Source organism: Urocitellus parryii, chromosome 8 (assembly GCF_045843805.1).
Source record: "Urocitellus parryii isolate mUroPar1 chromosome 8, mUroPar1.hap1, whole genome shotgun sequence".
Classification (NCBI taxonomy): Eukaryota; Metazoa; Chordata; class Mammalia; order Rodentia; family Sciuridae; genus Urocitellus; species Urocitellus parryii.
This window is the reverse complement of record NC_135538.1, coordinates 25,891,402-25,918,380: the sequence shown is the minus strand read 5'-3', so window position 1 is coordinate 25,918,380 and position 26,979 is coordinate 25,891,402. Positions and strand designations below refer to the sequence as shown.

Genomic DNA, 26,979 nt, shown 5'->3' with positions numbered 1-26,979 from the left:
TCTTTAGCTGAACTAAAGAACTTTAAAACCAGCCTGGACTGAGAAAATAACTAATATCCCTATTATTGGGATGCTTTACCTCCCATTCTTTAATCTGTGCTTGCCCACATACCACTGGTCACCAACACCTCTTCGGTTCCTATAGGAAACCAATATATGATATTCTAGAAAAATTTTCAGGAACACTATTCCTTCCTCAGCCTTTTTGGATCCTTCTACCACATTTGATTCTGCCCTTCTTATATTCTGCCTTTTCTTATCTTTTCTATATTTTCTCTGAACTTGAACTAGATACTTAGAACCTGAGATTTTGTGCTCTTTATACTTTTGGCCATTTGGACCTTGGCTATCCTGCATAATTTTGACTTTTCCTGCTCTTACAGCCTCAGTGTCTCTTGCCCTACATGAAGCCCTAGCTCAACTCCTGTCCCTTGGGAAGTGCCCAGATCAAGCTACATTCCCATCTCTTCTCACCAAAGGGAAGGGAGATAGTCAAACCCTGAGCCTATGGCAAAGTCTACGTTATCAATGCAACTGTGCTCTATCCAGTTACTCAAACCCTACCCCTAGGATCCTCTTCTCAAGTCCATGTGAATCCATTTTCTAAACCATACTAGTTTTCTAGAAATTTCAGAGGAAGAATTAACCATCTCCCTACCCCATTCCCGGGCTGGGGATTGAATCCAGAGCCTTGTACGTGCTAGGCAAGAACTCTACCACTGAGCCTTACCCCTAGTCCCAGAATGTACTCTGCTCTCAAGGTGAAAAACAGGCTCTGGCAATGAGAGTTCAAACTTATGGGCATAAGACACACCCTTACCTGTTCCTTTGAGTACCTGATATGGATTGAAAGGGTCCCTCTTGAAAATCCTGAAATGCTCATCAGTTGATGGAAAGAAGGCCCAGAGGACTATTTTACCCATACAAGATTAAATTACAGATTAATTCCAAAACAGAAAATTGGATCACCTCATCCTGAGAAATCAGAAGTTCCTGCTGAGATAGCATGACAATTTCTTTTGGCTTGCTCAGAACCTACAAAATGCAAGTCAGCCTGAGGGGTATGGCACAGGTTTTTTTTCTTGGACCTAGGCTGCAATGCATCCACCCTGCCCATCAATTCCAGAAGAGTCTGCTTGGCATCACCCTAGACAGGGTATCTCCCAAGGCCTAGACACAAAGCTCCATCATTTAATCACATAGTTCAGAATAACAACATTTACTATTTATTCAATAATTGCTTTGAAGAACTAAGTACACTTAAACTTACACTTATTCTATATAGAAGGTATTATTTTTCTTATTTTATATTTGAAGGATCTGAGTCAGAGAAATTGAGCCCACAGACATACATTAAGTGGTAGAGTCTACCACGCGGCCTGCGCAGTGGTTTCATTAATGAGGTTCTAGGCATAAAGTTAGTTAGACGAGATTGAAATAAAAACACAAGACTCAGTTACCTTATTTCTATTGCTAGGTCCGAGACGGCTCCCCTCTCTGGTTCGCTCCTCTAGCCGCCCAGCAGGGCAGCAAGGATTACTCAGGGCTAGCAGGAGAGAGAGAGCGAGCACACCAGGGACTAGCCTTTTATTAGGGAACAAGAGATTCAGGGGAGAATTCCATCCAATGAAGGTTGAGGGGGGACTGCACTCCAAGGTCAGGGTCAGTGATTGGGTCCCCGGGGTCAGTGGTCAGGCACACCCCCACACGGATGGGCTCTCTCATCAGGAAAGGGCCGGGAAAAACTTCGACATTTGCCAAAGTGCCTCAGACCCTTAACGGGAGGCACCCGATCATGTGTGAGAATGGCTCCCCACAGTAGAGCTAGAATTTTTTCCATTCTATCCATGGTGTGTGCTTTAATGTTTCCATCAGTGTTGGGTAAAGACCCATTTTTGCCAGGAAAAAAAAAGTAAAGAAAGAAAAAAGAGCTTTTTAATAACAAAAACTTATAAGTAAAAACTACCGTAAGTTGCTAAACTTGGAACATTAACTTATTTTATAACAGGAATAAAGACATATGCAAATAACACATCTTAAACAATAATCTATAAATCACAAAATGACACTATAAATTATTATACTTAACTTAGTATGATGAAAGTTATTTAAATAATATAGATCTGCTGGGGAGCATATGATGGGGAGCATATTATCATATAGCAAATTTCGGTGTTTTAGGTATGTCATTTGGCAGTTGCTTATAGGAAAATCATGGGCCCAAAATAAAACTGATACAAATACACAATGATACTTACTCAATAACTAAAAGTCATTTATAATTAATCATAAGCATACTTTAATATACATTTATGGTCATTAAAAGCCAAATAGCAGTAACTGAAAACCATCATTATCACAAGATAACACACTGATACCTCACTAGAAAGAAAAGGGCCTTCCTGATGTGGTCAGAATTCCAACTCTTTGTCTATGAAATTGCAAGTAGGTGCTTTGAACCATAGCAAGACAGCCTGAATTCTTAGTAGAAAGTTTTGATATCTCAAATCTTACCACACTAATGGCTGACTACCATATGTCTACTTAAGGCCTCTTTACCCTTGGTTTGAAAATAAGCCTGGTCTTAGGTAGCTATTAGAAGCTCTCTACTCTTGGGGGAGACAGAACAATAGTTTAATAATCTACAAACAAAAGCTTCTGAATCATCTTAAGGTTTTGAAATGGGAGCATTTGAGAAGAGACTAACACAATCTCAGGTCAAGCATTATTGAGTAGATATTTCCCCAATGGAGTGAATGGTACTACATATCAGACCCAAAACCCTTATTAGAGGAAAAAATGACTTATGAATTTCATAGCAGGTGCTTAATAAATAATTGCTTAATAAATATATTTTTTCAAAGATTTTTTTTTAGTTGTTGATAGACCTTTATTTTATTTATTTATATGCAGTGCTGAGAATTGAACCCAGTGTCTCACACATTCCAGGCAAGTGTGCTACCACTGAGTCACAACCCCAGCCCACTTAATAAATATTTTAATGGCTGTAATTACCATTGATAAATATAGTTGTTTGAACTTCCAAAATAAAATTTCATTATCAAATTTTTGCTTGATTAAAAGGTAGCCATGCATATTCTTTCTTTGCTCTCATAAGCTTTGAATTCTATCAATGTTCGGGGAACTAGATCACCTCTAAAATAATACACATTATTTGTCTTTAATTCTGTGATTATTAATGCCACTTTTGAAAACCAATCTGATGTTGCATGTAGACCAATACTATTTGTAAATTGTGGATGTTCTTAGGTGAATAGCTACTCTAATTTTTGTTACAGTTGAATTTATTACTGTATAATAATGCCAATTTTAAAAGACATTCTACTGTATGCTTGGTTAATAAGAACTGCTTTTCTTAATGTGTCTCATACCTGGAGGAGTACCCTGAACCTACCTAACTACTGAGAAACCCATCCAGAATCATCTGGATGTTTCCATTAAACACACACACACACACACACACACACACACACACACACGACTTAATTGAAACATCATAATTGTAGAATGTTTGAATTTTTAAATTGAAATCTACATTTTTGTGGTTTCATCCTTTAACTAAATATGTAATAAAACAACTGCCAAAAAGACTTTAAAAATTTACTGTCATAGATAGATCTTTAAATTTTATGTTTATAAAATATCAAACCATCTTCTCCTTTTCTGAAACTTCTGTAAGAGTTAATAAATATATATTATGAACTTACTAATAACTGATAGCTAAAAGGCAGCTAGCTGTTATGATGAATTTTACATGCAAATTAATATTTAAAATTCATATCTTGTAAATTGTAATATCAATGAAACTTTCCTTGTTGCGAGTACTTGCCACTTTGACCCACTGAAAATATATTGAACTAATTGTTACATACTTCAGCAGATTATTTCAATTGAATATGATCCAGAGGCAGCAAGGGCACCGATTCTAGATATTAATCTCACAATAAAAAGGCAGAGAAATAAAATATCAATCGGGATAATTATATGTAAAATTTTAAATATCACCTCTTTTTTGGTGACTATAAAAAATATATTCAGTATAGCTAAAATAATTGGTTTACATGTCTGATCTTTCATTTGACATAGCCTGGAGGAGGAGTCAAGAGGTTAGATAGTCAACCCTCGAGTCCGTTCAACTAAACAGATATTTAGCACCCACTCTCTACCAGGCTTGATGCCAAGTATTGCAAAGAATACAAAATGAATAATATACTGTCTGCCATTAAGAATTTTATAGTCTACTAAGGAGAAATGACATGGTACAAGTTCCAATACTAATTTAAATAAATGTTTTATTTAAAATAATTGAGCCAGGCACAGTGGCACCTGCTTATAATTCCAGTGACTTAGGAGGCAGAGGTAAGAGGACTGCAAATTTGGGGCCAGCCTCAGCAACATGGTAAGATCCTGTCTCAAAATAAAAAAAATAAAAATAAAAAGACTGGGAATGCAGTTCAGCAGTAAAGTGTCCCTGGGTTCAATTACCAGTACTAATCTATCAATCAATCAACAGACCATATTGACTTTTAAGAGGGTTGTCCTAACTTGTATCACTGAGAAAATAAGATGCTCTAAAGCTTATTTTCATTGATAGAGATTAGTGGTGTGGAGAGGGAAAGGCAGGAAGGAAGAGGAAAAACAGGAGCAATTTACTCTTGACCAGATCTTCCAAACTGTCCAAGGGTCAGAGGCAGAGCACATTAATGAGGCTTTGGATTTTGAGCTATAACCAAACTGCTCTGCATAACAAAGAAAAGAACTGGAGTTTCTGGCTCCTGAGGAGTAGGACTGGGAGTAGAGGACAGTGCCAGCCAGGCAGCAGGTGTGAAGGGAGGCCGAAGCTTAGGAGAGAGCAGAGAGCAAGCCCAGAGGGAGGGCAGTTGAAGGGACTTTGGAACAGGACATGCCATGTTCCGTTTCAGTGGGCGAAGTTATGGCGCCAGAGGAGGAGGTATTAAGTGGAGGGAACCATCTGAGCCAAGGCAAGAAGGCATGACATAAACATTTACAGAACAAAGCTGACCTCCACCCCATCCTCTCACCTGACGCTGGACCAGGTGAAGGAATGGAATGGAAAGTTCAGTTTGAGGGAGATTTGGTTCTCATAGACAATATTGGAGGGTAAGGAATCTGGAAGGTAGCAGAGGCCAAGTTGTGAAGGTTTTCTAAGGCACAGTGAAAAGTTTATCCTTAATTTAATAGAACATGAGTGGACTGTGAAATTTTTCAGTGGGGTATAACTTGATGAAAGCTGTAGTTTCAGAAAGTTAAATTGGCATGCGTGCAATGGCATAAACTTGTAATCCCACTGACTTGGGAGGCTGAGGCAGGAGGATCCCAAGTTTGAGATCAGCCTCAGCAACTTAGCAAGACTCTGCCTCAAAATAAAACATAAAGGCTGGGGATGCAGCTCAGTGGTAAAGCATCCCTGGGTTCAATTCCCAATACAAAAAGCAAAGTTAACCTGGCAGTCAAGAGGAGGGTGGACCAGAGCAGAGCATCTCAAACACAATATAACACAGCCTCTCTTTTCCTAAATCTGAAATCCTGCATATCTAACAAGCTCTTCTCCCTTAGTGATTCTGAGAGAGGATCTGGGGTGGGCTCAGAACCCCTGTGGACTTCTTCTATTTAGGACCTCAGGGCAGAAACAGACTGCAAAAGAAATTAGAGAACAAATAGTGAAGGGAGACTATGGACATAGCTCTTTGTCCCATACCTTGAAGCGGGAAGGGGTTTGAGCTTGTGTACAGTTCTGTGCCTTTCCCCGTGTTTCTGTACCTGTTTTCTCAGTGTTCTGGTTATCTCACTCCTCTCCCACCTATATTATAGGAAGATGAGGCCACACTATTTCAGCCTCTCTCAGAGTCCCCTCCAAACAGAAAGGATCCCATCAACTTGGCAATAGTTACGAAAATCCTGCCAAGAGTCCTAGGCACTCATGATGAGGGTCTGCCCATGACTATCCCTGGCAGGGGACATTGGCTTCCTACTCTAGTTCCTCTCCTTCATCTCCAGTCCTGGACATATGATCCAGAGACTAGTGAGGGCTAGGGTAGTGATGAGTTTTGTATCATAAATGTTTATTTAGTACTGCTGAGCATACAATTTTTCTCCCCAGGTGCTGAAACCTCCAGATCAGAATTTCACATCTGAATTGCTTCAGGAGCCTTACAATATCACTCCCTTTCCCAGAGTCCCCTGCCTTGTGCTTCTTCTTTTTTTTATCCATTCCCAGTGTCACCCTCTTCCTGATCTCCAGCAATCCAGATTTCCAGCCAGTGGTGTGTGCCTAGGCCACTTTCCTTGTTGGGGGTGGTCGTGACTGAGGGGAGTGATAACAATATCAGGTGCTACAGAGAGATAGAGTGCGATGAGAACTGGGCACAGGCCATATTGAGTCGTTAGTGACCTTAGACTAAAGAGAACAGTTTCAATAAAGAGGCAAAGTCTGAATCGATATTACAAGCAGTGAAACAGATGGTGGGTGGTAAGAGATAGAAACAGCAAGTTTCAAGTACTAATTGGTGAACTTTGTTGAGAAAGAGAGAAGAGAGAAAATGAGAGCTCAGGCAAGGAGTAGGAGGGGTTATCTGGTTTGTAGAAAGAAAAAAAAAATCAACAGATATTTGTGACAAAACGAAGCCATCTGCTGTCACTCCCAGGGACATGTGCATGCTTGAGGGGAAATTTTCAGCCTGAAGAAAGGTCCATTTGGCCTGGACAATGTTTTTAAAATATTTTAATGATTTGCCTCATGCCTTTAAAAATGGGAAATTTTGTTTTAAAAAGTCCAAATTTCTACCTTCTCTAGCAAAATGGTAAGATCTAGCAAAACTGGATGCATATTCCCATATTGCAAATGAACAGCAGCTATCCCTTCAAAAGAAGTGGGCAATCACGGTTATTTCATCTGCTTAGATTACTTGCCTACCTCAACAGGCAACTGATAATGCAAACTCCATACTTATTGTGTGTGTGTGTGTGTGTGTGTGTGTGTGTGTGTGTGTGTGTAGCTACTTATACTAATTAGAATTTCAGGTTTAAGTCATGTGCCGATAGAGAAGATATCGAGGAGGGGAATGGAGACCTTCCTGAGCATCCCTCCAATCTTGCAATGCTATTTGGCCCCTACCTTATCTAGATGTAAGAATGTTCTTTGCTCATCCCAGAAGAGTGTCCTGCCACGGATACCACAAGGGAGGAAGCCTCAGAAGAGATCAGAGCAGGCACTTTACATTCTGTGGGATGGACTAACAAGACATCTATAGGCTACTCTAGCTGAAAAAATAGCAGAAGTTCTTTCAAATTCGTTGGAGCAACTGCTGCCATGAGCTTTTGCTGGCTGCAGGTTTCACAGGCCCATCTAGAACAGTAGTTCTCATCCTCAGTTGCACATTAGAATCACCTGGGGACCTTAAAACATGATTGCCCCAGAAATTCTGGATCCACTAGTTTGGCTAGGTCTTAGGCACTGCATTTTAAAGTTGGTGGGTGATTCTAATGTGCACGTCTGGTGGCAGTAAGCCCTTCCCCTCCAAGCTTTCCAGACTCCCTAGATAGTCTCTTGGATGTTCAGATTAAAAAAACAAAAACAAAACAAAACAAAAAAAACAACTGTATTTCTTGGTGCCCTCCTTGACACCTGACTCCACTGAGATCCCCACAGCTGCCCATCTGGCTGCTCTTTGCACACAGCACTTAACCTCTCATGACTGGGTTTAATGATCTTGAAACTTTAACTCTCAGTTGGCAACACTGGCCATTTGGCTCAAGCTCAAAGAGGGATAATGTAGCCTCTCTCCTCCTGGAGTCACAACAAAGACACAGGAAAAAGACAGTGGAAAAACTGAATACCAAACGAAACAACTCTACGAATGGGGAGGGTGAAATGTGGGTAGGATGACCAGTTGTCCTAAATTGACTAGGACAGTCCCATGATTTGCCTTTGTGGTGAATCATTTTATTGTAGTAATTTAAGTTTCTTATCAGAAAATCAGGAGGTATAAAACACAAGTATTTGTGAACTTGTTGGATGGTGGTTGGGAGTGAGGGAAGAATTGGAAGACCAGTGGTTAATTATCTCATTAGAGTTCTTACTGATTTTCCAAGTTTTGTTGATTTCTTTTTAACCAATGGTTAAAAAGAAAAAAGAAAAAAGAAAAACTGCTCTGCTCAATAGAATTTTCTGAGATAGTAGAAAAATCTGTGCTACCCAATATAGTAGTCATTAACCATTATGGTAATTGAGCACTTGAGATGTGTCTACTACAGCTCTGAATATTTAATATTTTTTAAAATTTAAATTAAATTAAGTATAAATGATAAAATCCATGTGGGACTAATAGCTACATATTGGGCACGGTGAATCTACAGACTTGATGTTGTCCGTGGAAGATATAGGTTGTAATAACTCCTTTTCATACCTCTTTGATAGAGAAATGATCTCATTTGTCTTTTTTGGAAGGAGAAGCCCTAGTTTTGGACATAGCAGATTTGACTGGGATGATAATCCAAATTAGGCCAATTAGATTGTTTCTTTAAAGAACCCGGAATTAACACTCTGAAAGACTGCATCTGTCTGATACAAGTTGAACAAGTAGGGTTGGCACCAGAGACTTTGTGCCATGGGAAACCAAAGCCATAAGCAATGTGAATTAGAGGTGAGTTGGTGGAGATTATAAACCTACTGAAAGGAGGAGAGAGATGGGGGAGGGGGTGATAGTGTTGTCTCCAGAGATGGTAACACTTTGGTCCTGACTTTTCCACTAAGTCTAAAGTCACTAGCACATACTTTGTTTCCTATCCTTGAATGTCCATTAAAATTTCTGTTGCAATCTTTCAATAATTCAATTACTGGTGCTAGTTTAATATGTTTTTTTAAAACTTTTTTTTAATATTTATTTTTCAGTTTTCGGCAGACACAACATCTTTGTTTGTAAGTGGTGCTGAGGATCCAACCCAGGCGCTACTGCTTGGGCCACATCCCCAGCCCAATATGTTTTTATTTCTTACAAATTAAGAGTCTTGTTGAAGACATTGTTTCTGATTTGGGGGTTACAGAAAAGAAATACTAAAGCAAGATTTGGAGGAAGGAAAAAAGAAAAAGAAAATATCTTCATATAAATTAGAATGAGTTGTGTAATGAGCCAAGTTAGAAGAGTCTTTTTCATTTGACAGGAATGGTTCTCCTTCATATAAACATGTTGTCTTTGACCACATTTTGAGAAAGAGATATATGAGACTTGGCACATAGTGGTTTTCAGTAAATATTAGATGAATGAATGAATGAAAGAATAAAGCAGCAATGAAGAAATGCAACACATTTCTAAAGCAGTTACGCTAACCCTTTTGTTCAACAGTTTAGTATTTCAGCTAAATCATCATTATTTGTTTTCTGATTTAGCTTTTAATTAATTATCCATTAGTCTTGAGTTTCTATAGTTTCTTTTTTAAAGAAAATTAAGATACAACTCATATGCCATAAAACTCACCATTTTAAAGTATACAATCAATTGGATTTTAGTATATTCACAAAATTGTGCAACAAAATTCCAGACCTCCCCACATGCTTAATTCAAGATAACTCCACCCCCATACTGGGACCTCAACACATGCTAGACAAGCACTCCACCAGTGAGCTATATATCTTCAGCCCTTTTTATTTTATTTTGAAACAGGCTCTCACTAAATTGCCAAAACTGGCGTCAAACTTGAGATCCTCCTGCCTTAGCCTCCTGAGTAGCTGGTATTATATGCATGCGCCACCATGTCTGGCTTCTTTGGGGGAGGCAGATTCTTTAGCATATATTCTTGTCTTATTCTTTTTTTTTAAAAATGTATTTTTTAAGTTTTAGATGGATACAATCTTTATTTATTTATTTTTATGTGGTGCTAAGGATAGAACTCAGTGCCTCTCGTGTGTGAGGCAAGCACTCTACCACTGAGCTATAATCCCAGCCCCTTGTCTTGTTCTTGAATGCAGGGGGGAAGCCTTCAGTCTTTCATCATCAAGCATAAAGTTAGCTGTGAGTCACTTGTAGATGCCCTTTGATAAGTTGTAGAGAGTCCCTTGTATACCTAGTTGTGTTGTTGCTTTTGTGTTTTGATCATGAAAAGGTAGTTGATTTTTTAAATGCTTTTCCTGTACCTGATAAAATAAAAAAAAAACATGTGGTATTTCCATTTATTCCACTAATACATTGTATTATATTGATTAATTTATGAATGTTCAATCAACTTTACATTCCTGGGATAAAACCTACTTGCTCATGTTGTATAATTCTTCTCCCATAATTTCTTGAAGGCATAGAATTTTTGTTTTGTTTTGTTTTTGTTTTTGAGTCAGGGTCTCACTAAGTTGCCCAGACTGGCCTTGAACTTGTGATTCTCCTGTCTCAGCCTACCAGCTGAGATTACAGGTGTGTATCACTATACCTGGCTGAGGCACAGATTTTATATTTACTTATTTGCATTCAAACAGTACTCCAATTGTTTCAGAAATTAGTGCCAAGACATGCAATCATTATTATTACTGAACTGGAATGACATGTCCCAATTAGAAGCCTTACTTTAAGGAATAATAAAAGTCAGGGACTGTTGACTATCTGGGTTCATTACATTTACCATAAAATTTCCACATTGCTTACATTATATACAATAATATTCCTAAGAGAAGAAAAAAACAGCAAAAGTCTGAATGGAAACTAAAGGAACGGTAATTGGTGTGAAAAACCTTATTTTGACAAAACCTTTAATTATCTCTGATCAAAAACAACCGTTTTGAATTATAATTCTTTATACTGTAGATTAATATGAAGTCTGTAATACCTGGTGTGAAAAGTATATAAATAACATTGTAAAAGAATTTATTTTAAAGCTAACATAGATTTAGACTTGTTTAGGTAAAGTAATGTATTTCATTTTTTCCTGGCTGGCAGAGTACTGGAAAACACTAACTCCTTAGTGACACACCACAGTACACCCTTATTCATCGTTCATTATTCACTTCATTAGATATTATCTGACCAATTGTGATCACTGCCACAGGAAGAAATAGCTAGGTCTTGCTTGGAAAATTACTAATATGACATTTTTCTCAATTATAATTATTGCATTATGTAGTCTTTGAAAGATATAAAGTATAACTTCATAGCTTTTTATTGGTGAGGAAAAAAACAGAACCCAGAGGATCTTGGAATCTCCTCAAACTGCATCGGACATGAGAGCTTAGAAGAATGGCATCTTTGTTGAAGATTACAGAGTCTCATTCAGAGTCACACCCATGTGACAGGTATTGATATAAAAGGGTAACTAGAACCCAGCTTGGGAAGTGGATGGATCCAGTGCAGCCCTAGGACCTGGACACTCACACACCCTGGGAAGCAGGTCTTTGTTGCCCTCCTTCCAACACTGTCTTAGCTGCTGCTTGGGCCATTTCTGTCACCACCCACCTTCCACTTGGTCATGCTGGTTTCTGCTTAGTCAGTGGTCTTGCTTTCTGGAAGCTTATTTTGGCCCCTTCTGCGTCATCCCCTCTCAACTCATTCTCTATTTTCTTTTTCCAAGGGATATTCTGATTAGTTTATTAATGATCACAGTTCCATCAGACAGTTGTCAGATAATTTGCTAATTACCACCCTGTTTGGTGAGAATTGCTTGCCCTTGGTTACTTCAGTGAGGACTTTATGAATGTGTACGCTCGGGTGGGACTATTACTCTTTTTTTAAAAATAATTTTTTAGTTGTTGATAGAACTTTATTTTTATTTATTTATGTGTGGTGCTGAGAATCAAGCCCAGTGCCTCACACATGCTAGGCAAGTGCGCTACCACCGAGCTATAACCTTAGCCCGGGAACTATTACTCTTAATTCAATCAGCTGGGGCTGGGAAAAGAACATTATTTTGTAGTTATTATTCATTATTTGTGCAATCCCTGCTCTAGGAATAGTTTGGGCTGGTTTTCCTTTCCAAAACCTGGATACAGCAAACATCACACACACACACACACACACACACACACACACACACACACACGATTAAAATAAAGGGAGTATGAATAAAATGATTGAATTATAAAGTTAGATGTAGGAAATAATGAAGCTTAAGAGCTTGCTTTGTCCAAGAAACATTACTTTGCAGTGGAACAAACTGGCTTTCAAGAATGCACTTGGCTTTGCAATTCAGACCACTCTTGAGTCATTACACTCAGTGTTCTGGAGGCTCCTGCTCCTGGCAAATAGAACCGAAGTGAGTCACTGTCTTCCTAAGAGCCCTCCCTGTTGAGCATGTTGGGGGCGCTTTGTTCCTTTTGTTGGGGGAGAGACTCTGGTATGATCAGATGCAGTGTGATGCGGTTCAGGACTCTGGGCAGTACGAAGGAAAGGTGGAGGTAATCCAAGCTCTGGTTGGTACTCCTAGGAGCCCCGCGTGCCCAGCCACCTGTCCAGAGACTGCCCCCTTCTCAGGCGTCTCCTCCCCCAAGTTTCCTCCTCATAGGCTTGTCCCTGGGTGAATGGGCGGCCCCTTTCCTGAGCGCAGAAACTCTTTACTTTTTCCCCACCCGGCTCCTCCTCCCCTTCCTCCTCCTCCTCCTCCTCCCCAGGAACCTTTCTATTGCCTAGCGGCCACTTCCTTCTTCAGACTCTTCCTCCCCAACACACTGAAGAAGATAACCGGGTCTAAACCGACTCGACGTCAATTCTTCATTGATAAATAAAACGAAGCTATAGGTGAGTCCCCCGGGAAGATGCGGCAAGGTAGCGGGGATGAACTGGAGTGTCCGGCGGAGGTCAATCTGCTGGAGGCATCGCGGGCTGCGGGTGGACAGCCGGGACCGCGAGGTGGCTCAGGGGTGCTCGGAGGCGATGAGCAGCTGGGGCTGAAACCGTGAAGGAGTGGACCGGGTGGGCGCGCGCCTCCCACGCCCCGCTTCTCCCGCAGACTTCCGCACTCCGCTCACGTGACGTTTTTGCCGGCTAGGGGCTGACGGTGAAGCGAGAAACGAGGAAACGATTTTTTTTTTTTTTTTTTTTTTACCGCGGTGTAACGCTTGGGTTTTGCACTTAACGGTGGCTCGGGTGCCAATTCTGCAGAACTGGGTGGAGAAGGATTAGGGGGCTAGGAGACACTGTTCCTAGAAATTTGGTGACCTCGGGGCAATGTCCGCCGCAGTACGGGGAGGTGACTGAGGCCCTGCGCTTAGGTCGGGGGTAGGGAAGAGGTTAGTGAGGGGACTGGTGGAACCCTGGGCCGTGTCCCTTTTCGGCAGTCCCGGCCCTGGGGTGAACGTGGGCGGGCAGCGCTGGCCGGTGAGTTGCCGAGACAAAGGCTTCCGGGACGCAGCTCTTCCTGGGATGCACAGGGTTGCTCGGAGATGGAGGGCAGATGCTCAGCACTCCCCAGTCCTGCACCGGTGCCAGTGGTGACCGTGTGATGGCCTGCAGGGCATTGGGCTTGGGACCCTTACTTGGCAGGATCCCAAACTTAGAGAAGCGATGACCAAATATGGAGCTTGCGCGCGCCAGCAAGAGGAAGGAACCCAGTCATCCTTTGACCCGCACCAGCTGTTAGGTGATTGCAGGGGAGGGCTGGAAAAGCTCCCGGCGTGTGTGTGTGTGTGTGTGTGTGTGTGTGTGTGTGTGTGTGTGTGTGTGTGAGAAGTTCGCTCCTGATTTCTTGGAGTCCCCCCCCACTCCAGTAGGTTTTATTTCCGTAGTTATTAGAAAGTCTTCACGCATTGCCTCCAAACTTTAACACACATAAATATTAGAGGGACCTTAAATACATTCTTCAGCGTGTATTGATGGGGCGTCCCAGCATATGCCGCAGTCCTCCTTCATTCCGTTTTCTTTGTGATTCCCACGCACAAAGCCTAATTAGATTCTCTGACAGAAGGCGCGACTAGCATCTGCCTTCGCCTTCCCTTGAGCTGCTTTCTTTCTTCTGGTTCAGCCTCATTGACAACCTCTTTCTTCCCCCCTAGGCTTGTTCTGCTTCTGGCCTCTCATTGTTCTTGATCTTCTTGCTCACTTCAGTCTCAGGCTTCTGTCCTGCTAATAAAATGTCATGGGCCATCCAAAGATTGTGTCACAATGAGCAGTTTTCTTCTTTATGCCTACCCCCCTCCCCAATAATAAAAGAAATGAATAAAACATGCCAAATTATGTATGCTAGCAGTTAATTTCAAAACCTATTATTTTCCTATTTATAGGGGTCTGGGCAGGAAGCCTTTTTGCTTTGTAAGTTGATCTGCCTTAGCAAGTACTCAGCATGAAATATTTCATACAAATACGCTATTATATTTAGTGCATTTGTACAATAGAAAAGAAAAAGAAGAGGAGGAGGAGGAGGAGGAAGAAGAACCAGAATGATATGTTAGAAACAGTATTTAACTGTGCAGCGTTAATCCCCCAGAGCCTGTTTCAATATCCATAAAAATGGAATGAATAATAAGTACTTTGCAAGGTTCTTAGAACTGTGTGAATTAAAATAGGTAAAGACCTGAATGTATAAATGATTATAAAGAAACGCTGGTTGCTTTCTCAGAATTGGATGGACATACATCTGCTTAATAGAATGCAGGTATGCATGTTGAACATAATAGAGGGATTTTCTCGTTGATTCTCATTATTAATTGAGATCTAAATCTGAAATGTGTTGCTGATGATAGGTGGAAGGAATGGGTAGTGGTGTTGAAGAGATAAATTTCCAGGGCCTGGGAATCTGATAATAGGAGAATTGAAGAAATTCTTAATCTTGAACATTTCATTATTTTTCTGTCCAGTGCAGGCTAATTTTTTCATCATTCCTCATAGAGCCTTGCTACTTCTTTATTAATACCTCCAGGAACAGAATACAAACTGTATTATTGGGCAGTTTGGTTGTTAGAGAGTTTTTGTTCTTTGATGGTGCTGGGTATGGAACCCAGAGCCTAGCATATGCTAGGCAAGCACTCTACTACTGAGCTATCCCAGCCTTAGAATTTTTTAAAAAATATGGCCCCCGAATCTGCTTTTCTAATACATCTATCCATCCTATCTATCCAATAGAGAAATATGAAACAAGACTAATCATTTAAGAGTATAAAATGAGATTTAGCTGGGTGAGGTGACACATGCCTGTAATCCCAACAAATCAGGAGACTAAGGTAGGAAGATTGTAAGTTGGAAGTCAGTCTGGGCAACTTTGTGAAACCCTGTCTCAAAATAAAAAATAAAAGAGGCTGGGGATTTAACTCCATGGTAAAGCAGCCCTGGGTTCAATTCCCAGTATCACAAAGAAAAAAAATAAAAAGAACTTTAGTTAAAAAACAAAACAACAGTAGATCTCTAACTAATTTTATGGGTCAAGACTATTTAAAGTGTAAGTGATAGAAACTCAGTCAAACCAGCACAAGAAAAAGTAGGAAAGACAGCATTGGTTCATGTAACTGGAGAGTCCAGAGTTACATAAGGGCTTAGTCATTGTAACATGTCTGGATTTTCTTTGTGTCAGCTCTGTCCTTGTTAGGTACTTCCAACATGGGGTCTTCCAACATCAGGGCTATAAACTAACATCTTAGAATCCAAGATGGGCAGAGAGTGGTGTTTTGCTAGTTCTAGCAAAATGTTAGGGTTTAACTTCATTGATGTGGATGGGAACACCAACCTAATGTCTCAAACCAACCTTTTTGGTCTTGAACCACTCTTGGAGACTCAGGTGAGGCTCTGTCCAAGATCCATGGGTTTGGAATAAGGAAGGAAGTGCTCCAAGCAGACAAAAATGAGATTGTTCACTGTGAGAATGGGGAATGGGTACTGGGCAGGCAAAAACAAAAGCTGCCCACCACTCTGATGTTAACAAGTTTTTTCCCTGCTGTTTTTCTCATGGCATCCTGTTCAAGCCTTCAGCATTCTGGCCATAATCTCTGGATACATTTCATGTTTTTAGTATCTCTTTTAAACTATGTCTTGAGTTACATACAATGTTAAAGATATGATTTCCCCCAAATGCAAAGTCCCAGTATTTGGATAATTTTTGATAATAAGTTTTATATAGATGCATTTAATTGAAGATTTTGCATTTTATTGCAATACAAGGTCCTTAAATTATAATATTCAGATAAATAACATAGCAGATGGCAGTGGTGATTTTAATTATTAGCCGATAGAAAATCTGGTGTTCCAATCAATATCATTTAAACAGGTGGTCTATAGACATAGATGTCACTCTTGTCTCTAAAAGCTACCAGATTTATCCATCTGGATAAAGTTGTTTCTTCCAAATTATTGTCACCTTAAAGGAAACCATATTCACAGTCCCCCCCCCTTTTTTTGTCCCTTATTCAGTTTGAAAAAAGTATGATTCAAAAAGACTGGATTGATGCTTGTTCCACCCAGTTGCTTGAACTTTCTGATGCGCTTACAGATATAGTTCCATCCCCTCTTGTCTCTTTTTTTTTTTTTTTTTTTTTTTTTTAAAGAGAGAGTGAGAGAGGTGAGAGAGAGAGAGAGAGAGAGAGAGAGAGAGAGAGTTTTAATATTTATTTTTTAGTTCTCGGCGGACACAACATCTTTGTTGGTATGTGGTGCTGAGGATCGAACCCGGGTCGCACGCATGCCAGGCGAGCGCGCTACCGCTTGAGCCACATCCCCAGCCCCCCCCTCTTGTCTCTTTGCTTGTTTTTTTCAGTCCATGAAACCAATATTTATGGAACCTCCACTCTTAGTGTCAGAAGTGATAAACAGGGAGCTTTTCAGCCAAATTCCTGCAGACAGGAGCTTATCATTTAGTGGAGAAAATGGAGAAACCAGTAATTCCAATGGAGTAAAATAAAAAAGAGCACAGGGCCCTGTGGGAACACAGAGTTGGAGAGCTCTCTACCTCCAGGGCTTCAGGGAAGGCTTTCTGGAGGTCGTGAACACATGAGAGTTAGCCTTGAGAAAGAAATAATGAACAGCATCCCTTTATGTTCAAAACGCTAGAAAAATTAGGGATAACAGGATCATACCTCAACATTGTAAAAGCAATCTATGATAAGCCACAGGCCAGCATCATTCTGAATGGAGAAAAATTGAAGGCATTCCCTCTAAGATCTGGTACAAGACAGGGATGCCCTCTCTCACCACTTCTGTTCAACATAGTCCTCGAAACACTGGCCAGAGCAATTAGACAGTCAAAAGAAATTAAAGGCATAAAAATAGGAAAAGAAGAACTTAAATTATCACTATTTGCAGATGATATGATTCTATACCTAGCAGACCCAAAAGGGTCTACAAAGAAGCTATTAGAGCTAATAAATGAATTCAGCAAAGTGGCAGGATATAAGATCAACACGCATAAATCAAAGGCGTTCCTGTATATGAGCGACAAATCCTCTGAAACGGAAATGAGGACAACTACTCCATTCACAATATCCCCCCAAAAAATAAAATACTTGGGAATCAACCTAACAAAAGAGGTGAAAGATTTATACAATGAAAATTACAGAACCCTAAAGAAAGACATAGAAGAAGACCTTAGAAGATGGAAAAACATACCCTGCTCATGGATAGGCAGAACTAACATCATCAAAATGGCGATATTACCAAAAGTTCTCTATAAGTTCAATGCAATGCCAATCAAAATCCCAACAGCATATCTTGTAGAAATAGATAAAAGAATCATGAAATTCATATGGAATAATAAAAGACCCAGAATAGCAAAAACAATACTAAGCAGGAAGTGTGAATCAGGCGGTATAGCGATACCAGACTTCAAGCTATACTACAGAGCAATAGTAACAAAAACAGCATGGTACTGGTACCAAAACAGGCGGGTGGACCAATGGTACAGAATAGAGGACACAGTAACTAATCCACAAAACTACAACTATCTTATTTTTGATAAAGGGGCTAAAAGCATGCAATGGAGGAAGGATAGCATCTTCAACAAATGGTGCTGGGAAAACTGGAAATCCATTTGCACCAAAATGAATCTGAATCCCTATCTTTCGCCGTGCACAAAAGTTAACTCAAAATGGATCAAGGAGCTTGATATTAAATCAGAGACACGGCATCTGATAGAAGAAAAAGTTGGTTATGATCTACACGCTGTGGGATCGGGCTCCAAATTCCTCAATAGGACACCCATAGCGCTAGAGTTAACAAATAGAATCAACAAATGGGACTTACTCAAACTAAAAAGTTTTTTCTCAGCAAAAGAAACAATAAGAGAGATAAATAGGGAGCCTACATCCTGGGAACAAATCTTTACTCCACACACTTCAGATAGAGCCCTAATAACCAGAATATACAAAGAACTCAAAAAATTAGACAATAAGATAACAAATAACCCAATCAATAAATGGGCCAAGGACCTGAACAGACACTTCTCAGAGGAGGACATACAATCAATCAACAAGTACATGAAAAAATGCTCACCATCGCTAGCAGTCAGAGAAATGCAAATCAAAACTACCCTAAGATACCATCTCACTCCAGTAAGACTGGCAGCCATTAGGAAGTCAAACAACAATAAGTGCTGGAGAGGATGCGGGGAAAAGGGCACTCTTGTTCATTGCTGGTGGGGCTGCAAATTGGTGCAGCCAATTTGGAAAGCAGTATGGAGATTTCTTGGAAAGCTGGGAATGGAACCACCATTTGACCCAGCTATTCCCCTTCTCGGTCTATTCCCTAAAGCCCTAACAAGAGCATGCTACAGGGACACTGCTACATCGATGTTCATAGCAGCTCAATTCACGATAGCAAGACTGTGGAACCAGCCTAGATGCCCTTCAATTGATGAATGGATAAAAAAAATGTGGCATTTATACACTATGGAGTATTACTCTGCATTAAAAAATGACAAAATTATAGAATTTGGAGGGAAATGGATGGCATTAGAGCAGATTATGCTAAGTGAAGCTAGTCAATCTTTAAAAAACAAATACCAAATGACTCCTTTGATATAAGGGGTGTAAACAAGGACAGGGTAGGGACGAACAGCTTGAGAAGAATATTTACAGTAAACAGGGATGAGAGGTGGGAGGGAAAGGGAGTGAGAAGGGAAATTGCATGGAAATGGAAGGCGATCCTCAGGGTTATACAAAATGTCATATAAGAGGTAAGGAGGGGTAAGTCAAGAGAATACAAATGGAAGACATGATTTACAGTAGAAGGGGTAGAGAGAGAAAAGGGGAGGGGAGGGGAGGGGAGGGGAGGGGGGATAGTAGACAATAGGACAGACAGCAGAATACATCAGACACTAGAAAGGCAATATGTCAATCAATGGAAGGGTAACTGATGTGATACAGCAATTTGTATACGGGGTAAAAGCGGGAGTTCATAATCCACTTGAATCAAACCATGTAATATGATGTATTAAGAACTATGTAATGTTATGAACGACCAATAAAAAAAAAAAAAGAAATAATGAGTCTGGGCTGAAGAAGCGGTATGTGGGAAGGCTGGAGACGAGAATAAGGAGCATTTGAGGAATGGAAAGAAACCCAGTGTGGTTGCAGCCTGGAGTTCAAGTGGGGAAGAATGAAAGAGGTTGAAAGTGTGCGGAAGCAGCCTATGGAGGATTTAGCAATCCAAGATAAATCCCCACTCTCATTAGGTCCTGAACACCTTCTCATCTGAAGGTGAATAGTCTTCACCACAAGCTCTTCACTGCTGTCAGATATACTATGACCCAGAAATTATCACTGCCCTGACCTGAAGGTATTAAAATTGCCACTTTTATCAATCTGCCTTCCCTTCTAGACTGCAGGCTCTTGAAAGGCAGGAAGTATATCAGTTTCTCCTTTTTCTCCATAATTTTGCACATGCTCTTCCCCATTCATAAAACACCCTTTCCCATTTGTCTGCTTGCTCCACTCCTTCCCCATGACCTCCTGGAAGCCTTTTCCAGCTTTCCTTATGCCTTGGACTCACCTCTTAGAGTGCTTGTCACCCTGCTATTGGTTCTAGGGCCCTCTGCCCTGAGCAAGGATCCTATGTTACTCACTTTTTGTAGTATTTGGATCTCCCAGGGCACTGTGAAGGACACCTGCTTAGAGTAATAGCAGGTACAAGAAGAAGGGCTGCCTTTCCCCCAGTAGACTGTGGACAACAGGATTTGGGGTGGACAACAGGATTTGGGGTAGCCAAGAGGGAAAGCTGTACACAGATAGTGAAGGTGGGCATACTTTAATGCCCTTATATCACACAGTCTTTTTAAGAAGAGGGACATGGAAAATAATAGGTGACAAATGCCACATCAAAAAAGAAAGGGCCCTTGGATTATAGGTGCTTGATGGAACATAGAAATGGTCATAAGGTAGTCTTCTTTTTTCTTGCAGGTTGCAATGAATGTGGATCATGAAGTTAACCTCTTAGTGGAGGAAATTCATCGTTTGGGTTCAAAAAGTAAGTAACACGGGTATTTCTTCTAGTTTACTTCACAGCAGGCTGCACTGGCATTCTGACCTAGAAAGGGGCCACCCCAGGGCTTTAGGACAGTGACTGGCAATTCTGTCCACAGTCTCAAGTAGTGACTAACCTTGGCCATGAAGGCACACCTTGAGACACAGGGCTACTGGGGTATCCAGTTTCTGAGGTAGAATACTTGAGATGTTTCATTACCCTTTGAATGGATAGAAAATCACTAAACATCTTGTATCTGGTTGCATTAAAATCTGGTAATTGAGTTCAAATTTTTATTTGCCACAGTATTAAAATCCATGTTTTCTGCTTTATTCTGCCACCATTTTATGAACTTCCAAAATAACTCAGGACTTCAATTGCAACTATACAAAATAGTCTTTATTTTCTCTAAATTCTTGAGTTTTATACAAATGTGAGCATATAACTAGAATTTAAAACAAAATCTTTTAGGGTATTCTCTTTTAAATTGTCCTTTTCTTCAACAACTAGGCAGGCAGCTACTATAAAGATAGTGACATGTAAAATTGGTAGTATTAGTGTCTTTTTCCTAAGTTGTAATCAGAGTTACTATTATACTTATAGTTTTAGGTATTTGTTACATTTCAGAGAAGAGACATAAGAATTTGGGGAGCATTTTAAAAATAATAAGAACAATAGACATAGTCAGTAATGACTCGGATAATGGAACTCAAAGTTTTAAAATTACATCAAATAAATGAAAAACATGAAGTATCTTACAAGAATTATTTTATCATTATAGCTTGATTTTAAAAAATCTATAACATTTCTTTTTACTTAAAAAATGGTTTTGTAAAAAACAAAGTTAAACATGCACATTGTTTCTAAGGAGTCAAATAATAAAGATGAAAAGCTTGATAGGAATCTTCCTTCCACTCCCAGCTTCTCCACATTTCCTGCCCTTCACAAGTAACTACTTACATCCTTTGTCAGTTACCTCCATGTCTCTAAACAGCATACTTATCTTTCGTGATGTTTTGGTGTTAAGAATAATCTGCTTACTTCCTACTAAGGAAGAGAGGAATTTAATTTTCTTTATACATTACCCCTAACATTTGATTAGATCAACATTCAGGTTTGTTTTTGCATTTTTTTTTGCATTCTTAATCCCCTTTACATACATGACTGTTTTTTTTATTCTAAATTAGTTATACATGACAATATAATGCATTTTGACACATCATACATAAATGGCATATAACTTCTCATTCTTCTAGTTGTACATGATGCAGAGTTATATGGGTTCTGTAATCATATATGCACATAGGGTGATAAATGTCCAATTCATTCTACTATCATTCCGACCCTCATACTCCCTCTCCTCCCTTCACTCCTCTCTCTCGTCCCAAGTACCTCTCTCTTTCCTAGTCCCCTCCCACATTGTGAATTAACATCCACATATCAGAGAAAACATTCGGCCTTTGGTTCCTTGGGACTGGCCTATTTCACTTACTATGATATTCTCCAGTTCCTTTCATTTACTGGAAAATGCCATAATTCCTTTTTTCTTTATGGCTGAGTAATATTCCGATGTGTGTATATACCACAATTTTTTTTTATCCATTCATCTGTTGAAGGACACTGAGGTTAGCTCCGTAGTTTAGCTATTGTGAATTGTGTTGCTATAAATATTGATGTGGCTGCATCACTGTAGAATGCTGATTTTTAAGTCCTTTGTGTATAAACCTAGGAGTGGGGTAACCATGTCAAATGGTGGTTCCATTCCAAGTTTTCTGAAGAATCTTCATACTGCTTTCCAGAGTGGTCATACCAATTTGCAGTTCCACCAGTAATGTATGAGTGTACTTTTTCCTCACATCCTTGCCAACATTTATTGTTGATAATATTCTTGATAATTGCCATTCTGACTGAAGTGAGATGGAATTTCATTGTAGTTTTGATTTGTATTTCTTTAATTGCTAGTGATGTTGAACATTTTTTTCATATTATTTGCTGATTGATTGTATTTCTTCTTCTGTGAAGTGTCTGTTCAGTTCCTTTACCCATTTATTGATTGGATTATTATTTTTTTTTGGTGTTAGGTTTTTTGAGTTCTTTGTGTATCTGGAAATTAATGCTCTATCTGAGGTGCATGTGGTAAATATTTTCTCCCATTCTGTAATCTCTCTCTTCATGTTATTGTTTCCTTTGCTGTGAATAAACTTTTTAGTTTGATTCCATCCCATTTATTGATTCTTGATTTTACTTCTTATGCTTTAGGAGTCTTATCACGGAAGTCATTTCCTAAGCTGACATGGTAGAGATTTGAGCCTACTTTTTTCTTCTATAGTACAGGGTCTCTGTTCTAGAGTCTAAGTCCTTGATCCACTTTAAGTTGATTTTTGTGCAGGGTGAGAGATAGGGGTTAAATTTCATTTTTCTACTTATGGATTTCCAGTTTTCTCAGCCCCATTTGTTAAAGATGCTATCTTTTCTCCAATGTATGTTTTTGTCACTTTTCTCTAGTATGAGATAACTATATTTATGTGGGTTTGTCTCTGTGTCTTCAATTCTGTACCATTAGTCTATGTATCTGTTTTGGTCCCAGTACCATTCTGTTTTTGTTACTATAGCTCTGTAGTATAATTTAAGGTCTGGTATTGTGTTGCCTCCTGCTTCACTTTTCTTGCTAAGGATTGCTTTGGCTATTCTGGGTCTCTTATTTTTCCAAATGAATTTCATCATTTATAGCTTGATTTTCAAAGCTGTATTTGCTTATGAATCCCAATCCTTTGAAACAATAGGACACACTTTGAAAATTCCATTGAACTATTTATCTCTACTGTCTTCTGTATTAGTTTTCTATTCTTGTGTGACAGATGACCACAAACTTAGTGATATGAAATAATACATTTAACATCTTAACATATTTCATATCTTCTGTAGATCAGGAGTCTGATGAGGGTCTTACTGGGCTTAAGATCTAGGGGTTGGCAGGCTATCTTCCTTTCTGGAGGTTCTAGGGGAAAAATCTAAGTCCTTACCTTTTCCCAGCCCATATTACTTGGTTCATGGCCTCTTTCTCTATCTTCAAAGCCAGCATTATCTGATGAAGTTCTTATGTTGTATCACACTGACCTCCTCTCCTGCCTCTGTCTTCCATTTTTAAGGACCTGTAGTTACTTGGGCTGATCTAGATAATACAATGTAATTGCCCCAATTCAGGGTCCTCCATTGTCACATCTGAAAAGCCCCTTTTGCCATGTAACACAGGTCCTAGAGGTTAGAGGTTAGGACATGGGTATCTTTGAGTTTCTTCCTTTCTTTCTTTTTCTTTTTCTTTAGGGGATCAGACCTGGGTCCTTATACATACTAAGCAAGTTCTCTACCACTGAGGTATACCCCTAGCACCCATTTCTCTTTTTGGTCTTCTCTAGTCACTTGACTACTACATTAAATCTGAGTCATCATGTACTAAGAAAAGATGAAGGAGGCATATAAAAGTCGTGTGGATTTAACAAGCAAGCAAGTTTAATCTTATGGTCAGTTAATAGTTATTGAGCATCTGCATATGTCGCAGGGACAAATGACATAGGTGCACCCTTCCTCTAGGATCTTACTACTTAGTTGATGAAACTAGAGGAGCACTTATGGAGCAATTATCAAGAAAAAAAAAACATGGTATGCTAAAATATGAAGTGCTGACACTCAGTTCAGCATGGGACTGAAGAAATTGATTCTTGATATAGTAGTTGGGGGCACTTACTTAAACCTAGGATCTCAGATAGGACTTTGAAGTATTGGGCAGGTCAGTATAGGAGGAGAAGCATGAGTTCACTTTGGAATGGGACTGAATCTGATGTTTGAGGAGAACACCAAGCAGACATTGGAGAATGTCATTTATTTACTTCCCTGGTCAGGCAAATGAACAATCTTTCTAATTCCACTTTCCTCCAACCCCTTCACCATTACCACTTGATGGAAATTTATTAAGTCTTGTTTTCACCAGTGCTACCCCTGCTTTTATTCCTCCCCACGTATCTAGTTTTTTCTAACCCAAGGATGTCATGTCTCTTGGGGGTAGCAGTATTGTATGGATTGACTTTCTTGTTCTTGGTAAAAAATGACTTGCTGAGTTGCAAAGCATATATGGAGATATGTCAACTTCTGACATCTTATGGTTAATTATTTAAGTTGTGTCTGGAGTAATTTTGACTAATAAACATATGATGTTTTAACTCTAGCTGGAAATGGATGAACAAAGTTCTGTTTCTTTTAAAGTCAAATTCTGTTTTTTTTTTTTTAGTTGTAGATGGACATAATACCTTTATTTTATTTATTTGTTTTTATGTGGTACTGAGGATTGAACCTAGTGCCTCACACGTGCCAGGCAAGTACTCTACCACTGAGCCCCAACCCCAGCCCCTAAAGTCAAATTCTTTAAAGTCTCATTTTTCATCCAGCTAGAAAAGACTAAGTGGAGACTGACTATTTGGAGTTTTAAATGCTTTTATCCAACAACTATTTCTTGAGTGCTTCCTTTGTGCTCAAGTGCAGGAAATGTAGAAATAAACAAAATTCAGTCATAGTCCTTTTGTACTTCTTTGAGTAATTGGAGGACAGACTGGAAGGATGTTTTGGGAAGTGGTTAAGAGCATGGATACTGGAGTGGGAATGAATCCCAACACTCTCTGGGAATGAATCCCAACTCCCTGACATACTTTCTTGTGATCTTGGGCACATGACTAAACTTTTCTGTTTCTTGGTTACCTTATGTGTATACTAATACTGTATCTCAGGTATTTAAGTACACATTTTTACATTTAAAAATTTCTAAAATGAGGATGCAACTAATACATGTGTGCTGTAGTTAAGTGGGCGGTTTAATTGGAACATAAAATAATGGTGCTTCTTGCAATCAATCATGTCTTCTCTTCTATGAAATAAGGATTAAGTGAATTTTAATGACTAAAATGCATTGAATAGTTCTAGGACTATAGCAAGTATTTAATAAGTGTTACTTATTTTTACTATAGTTGATGGTGGTGCTTTGATAGACACACAATAAGTTTTTATAAGAAGAGATATCAACTCTCTGAGAGAATCATGGAGGACCTTCTTGGAGAAAGTGACATTTGAATCCATTCTTGAAGAAAAGAATTTAGTTAGGGAAAGAGGTCTGAGATGCTGGACAGATGCCTCAACGTGGCACAATTACAAAATCAGTTTCTTTAATGTCACTGTGGACAGTGGCAAGCGTTCATCATGACTGGATCAAAAGGTATATCTTGTGATGAGGCAGAAGACCAGGCAAGAAATGGATGTGTAGCTGGAGGATGAAGATTCTTATCTATGAGGGCATGGGTTTCACTTTATTTGGAAGGTGATAGGGAGCCATTGAGCAATTAAAGTGGAAGAGTATCAAGCAGATTTGCCTCTGATAAAATTTCTTTTACTTTGGGCTGGGATTGTAGCTCAGTGGTAGAGCGCTTGCCTAGCATGTATGAGGCACTGGGTTCAATCCTCAGCACCCCATAAAAATAAATAAATAAAATAAAGGTAGTGTGTCCATCTACAACTAAAAATACATGAAAAAATCTTTTACTTTTTTTTTTTCAATTCCGCACCAATGTGGATGGTGTGTTTGTTGGTGGGCAAAAATGGGGAAAGGATTATCATTTACCAACTTGCAATTAAGTCTGAACTCAGGAATTGTCATTGGAGAGGAAAGGTTAGAACTGCAAAAGGAATTCATCTACAGTATTTGTACCATAGCACATTCACTTTTTATAAATATTTATTGGTTCTCTTTCAGTCTTTGTGTAGATAATGTTAAAGCTGGGAGAGTCAAAACACATTGTATTTATTCTATCACTTGGCTCTAGGAAGAGGCTGCTTGAATTATGGCTAAGCTTTACATTGTAATCTTGGTTAGCCCAGTGTTAGATGTTTATTAAAGGTTTTGAAAGTTCAGTAAGCATGGAGGCAAGAAACAAATTTTGCATTTACTAACGTTGTATTTTCTCAAATTAGATGCTGATGGAAAGTTAAGTGTGAAATTTGGGGTCCTCTTCCAAGATGACAAATGTGCCAATCTCTTTGAAGCATTGGTAGGAACTCTCAAAGCTGCAAAACGAAGGAAGATTGTCACATATCCAGGAGAGCTACTCTTGCAAGGTGTTCATGATGATGTTGACATTATATTACTGCAAGATTAATGTAGTTTGCATATCTTTGTGTAATTGATTTTTTTTGTTTCTGGTAAATTGGAATATTAAATCAAAGGACCAACATGTGCTTACTTAATGTATTTTTATAGAACTTTGTAAACAAATGGGGGCTCATATTTTACAAGTCTGTCCTTTTTTATATCTTTAAAGAAATTGTTTGTACCACACTGTAAAAATAAAGAAAACCTATTATTTTTCTCAGAAATCTGACTGGGAAATATAGGCAATGAGACTTTTTTTTCCTTGAAGGGGGTAGTGGAATGTTTGTTTCATAAATCACTCTTAGATAGTTTCTACAGATATTTAACATTCTGTCAAAGCAGGAAGCAAACTGAAGATCCACTCCCACAAGAAATGTTATGTTTGTGTAATAAAAACAT

At 39.2% G+C, this 26,979-nt stretch overlaps 1 protein-coding gene across 1 annotated transcript; it reads left to right on the top strand.

Annotated features, from left to right (window-relative positions):
* Positions 1–12,635: 12,635 nt before the first annotated feature.
* Positions 12,636–26,917, top strand: Abracl (ABRA C-terminal like). The gene is made up of 3 exons (XM_026391901.2): positions 12,636–12,752; positions 20,327–20,393; positions 26,403–26,917. Exons 2-3 carry the CDS (start codon positions 20,333–20,335, stop codon positions 26,585–26,587), a joined length of 246 nt encoding a protein of 81 aa, XP_026247686.1. The 5' UTR covers positions 12,636–12,752; positions 20,327–20,332; the 3' UTR covers positions 26,588–26,917.
* The last annotated feature ends 62 nt before the right edge of the window (positions 26,918–26,979 follow it).

Coding starts and splice junctions, on each gene's coding strand:
- Abracl (XM_026391901.2), top strand. CDS start 20,333: ATGAATGTGGATCATGAAGTTAACCTCTTAGTGGAGGAAATTCATCGT. Junction 20,394..26,402: donor TCATCGTTTGGGTTCAAAAA/GTAAGTAACACG, acceptor TTCTCAAATTAG/ATGCTGATGGAAAGTTAAGT.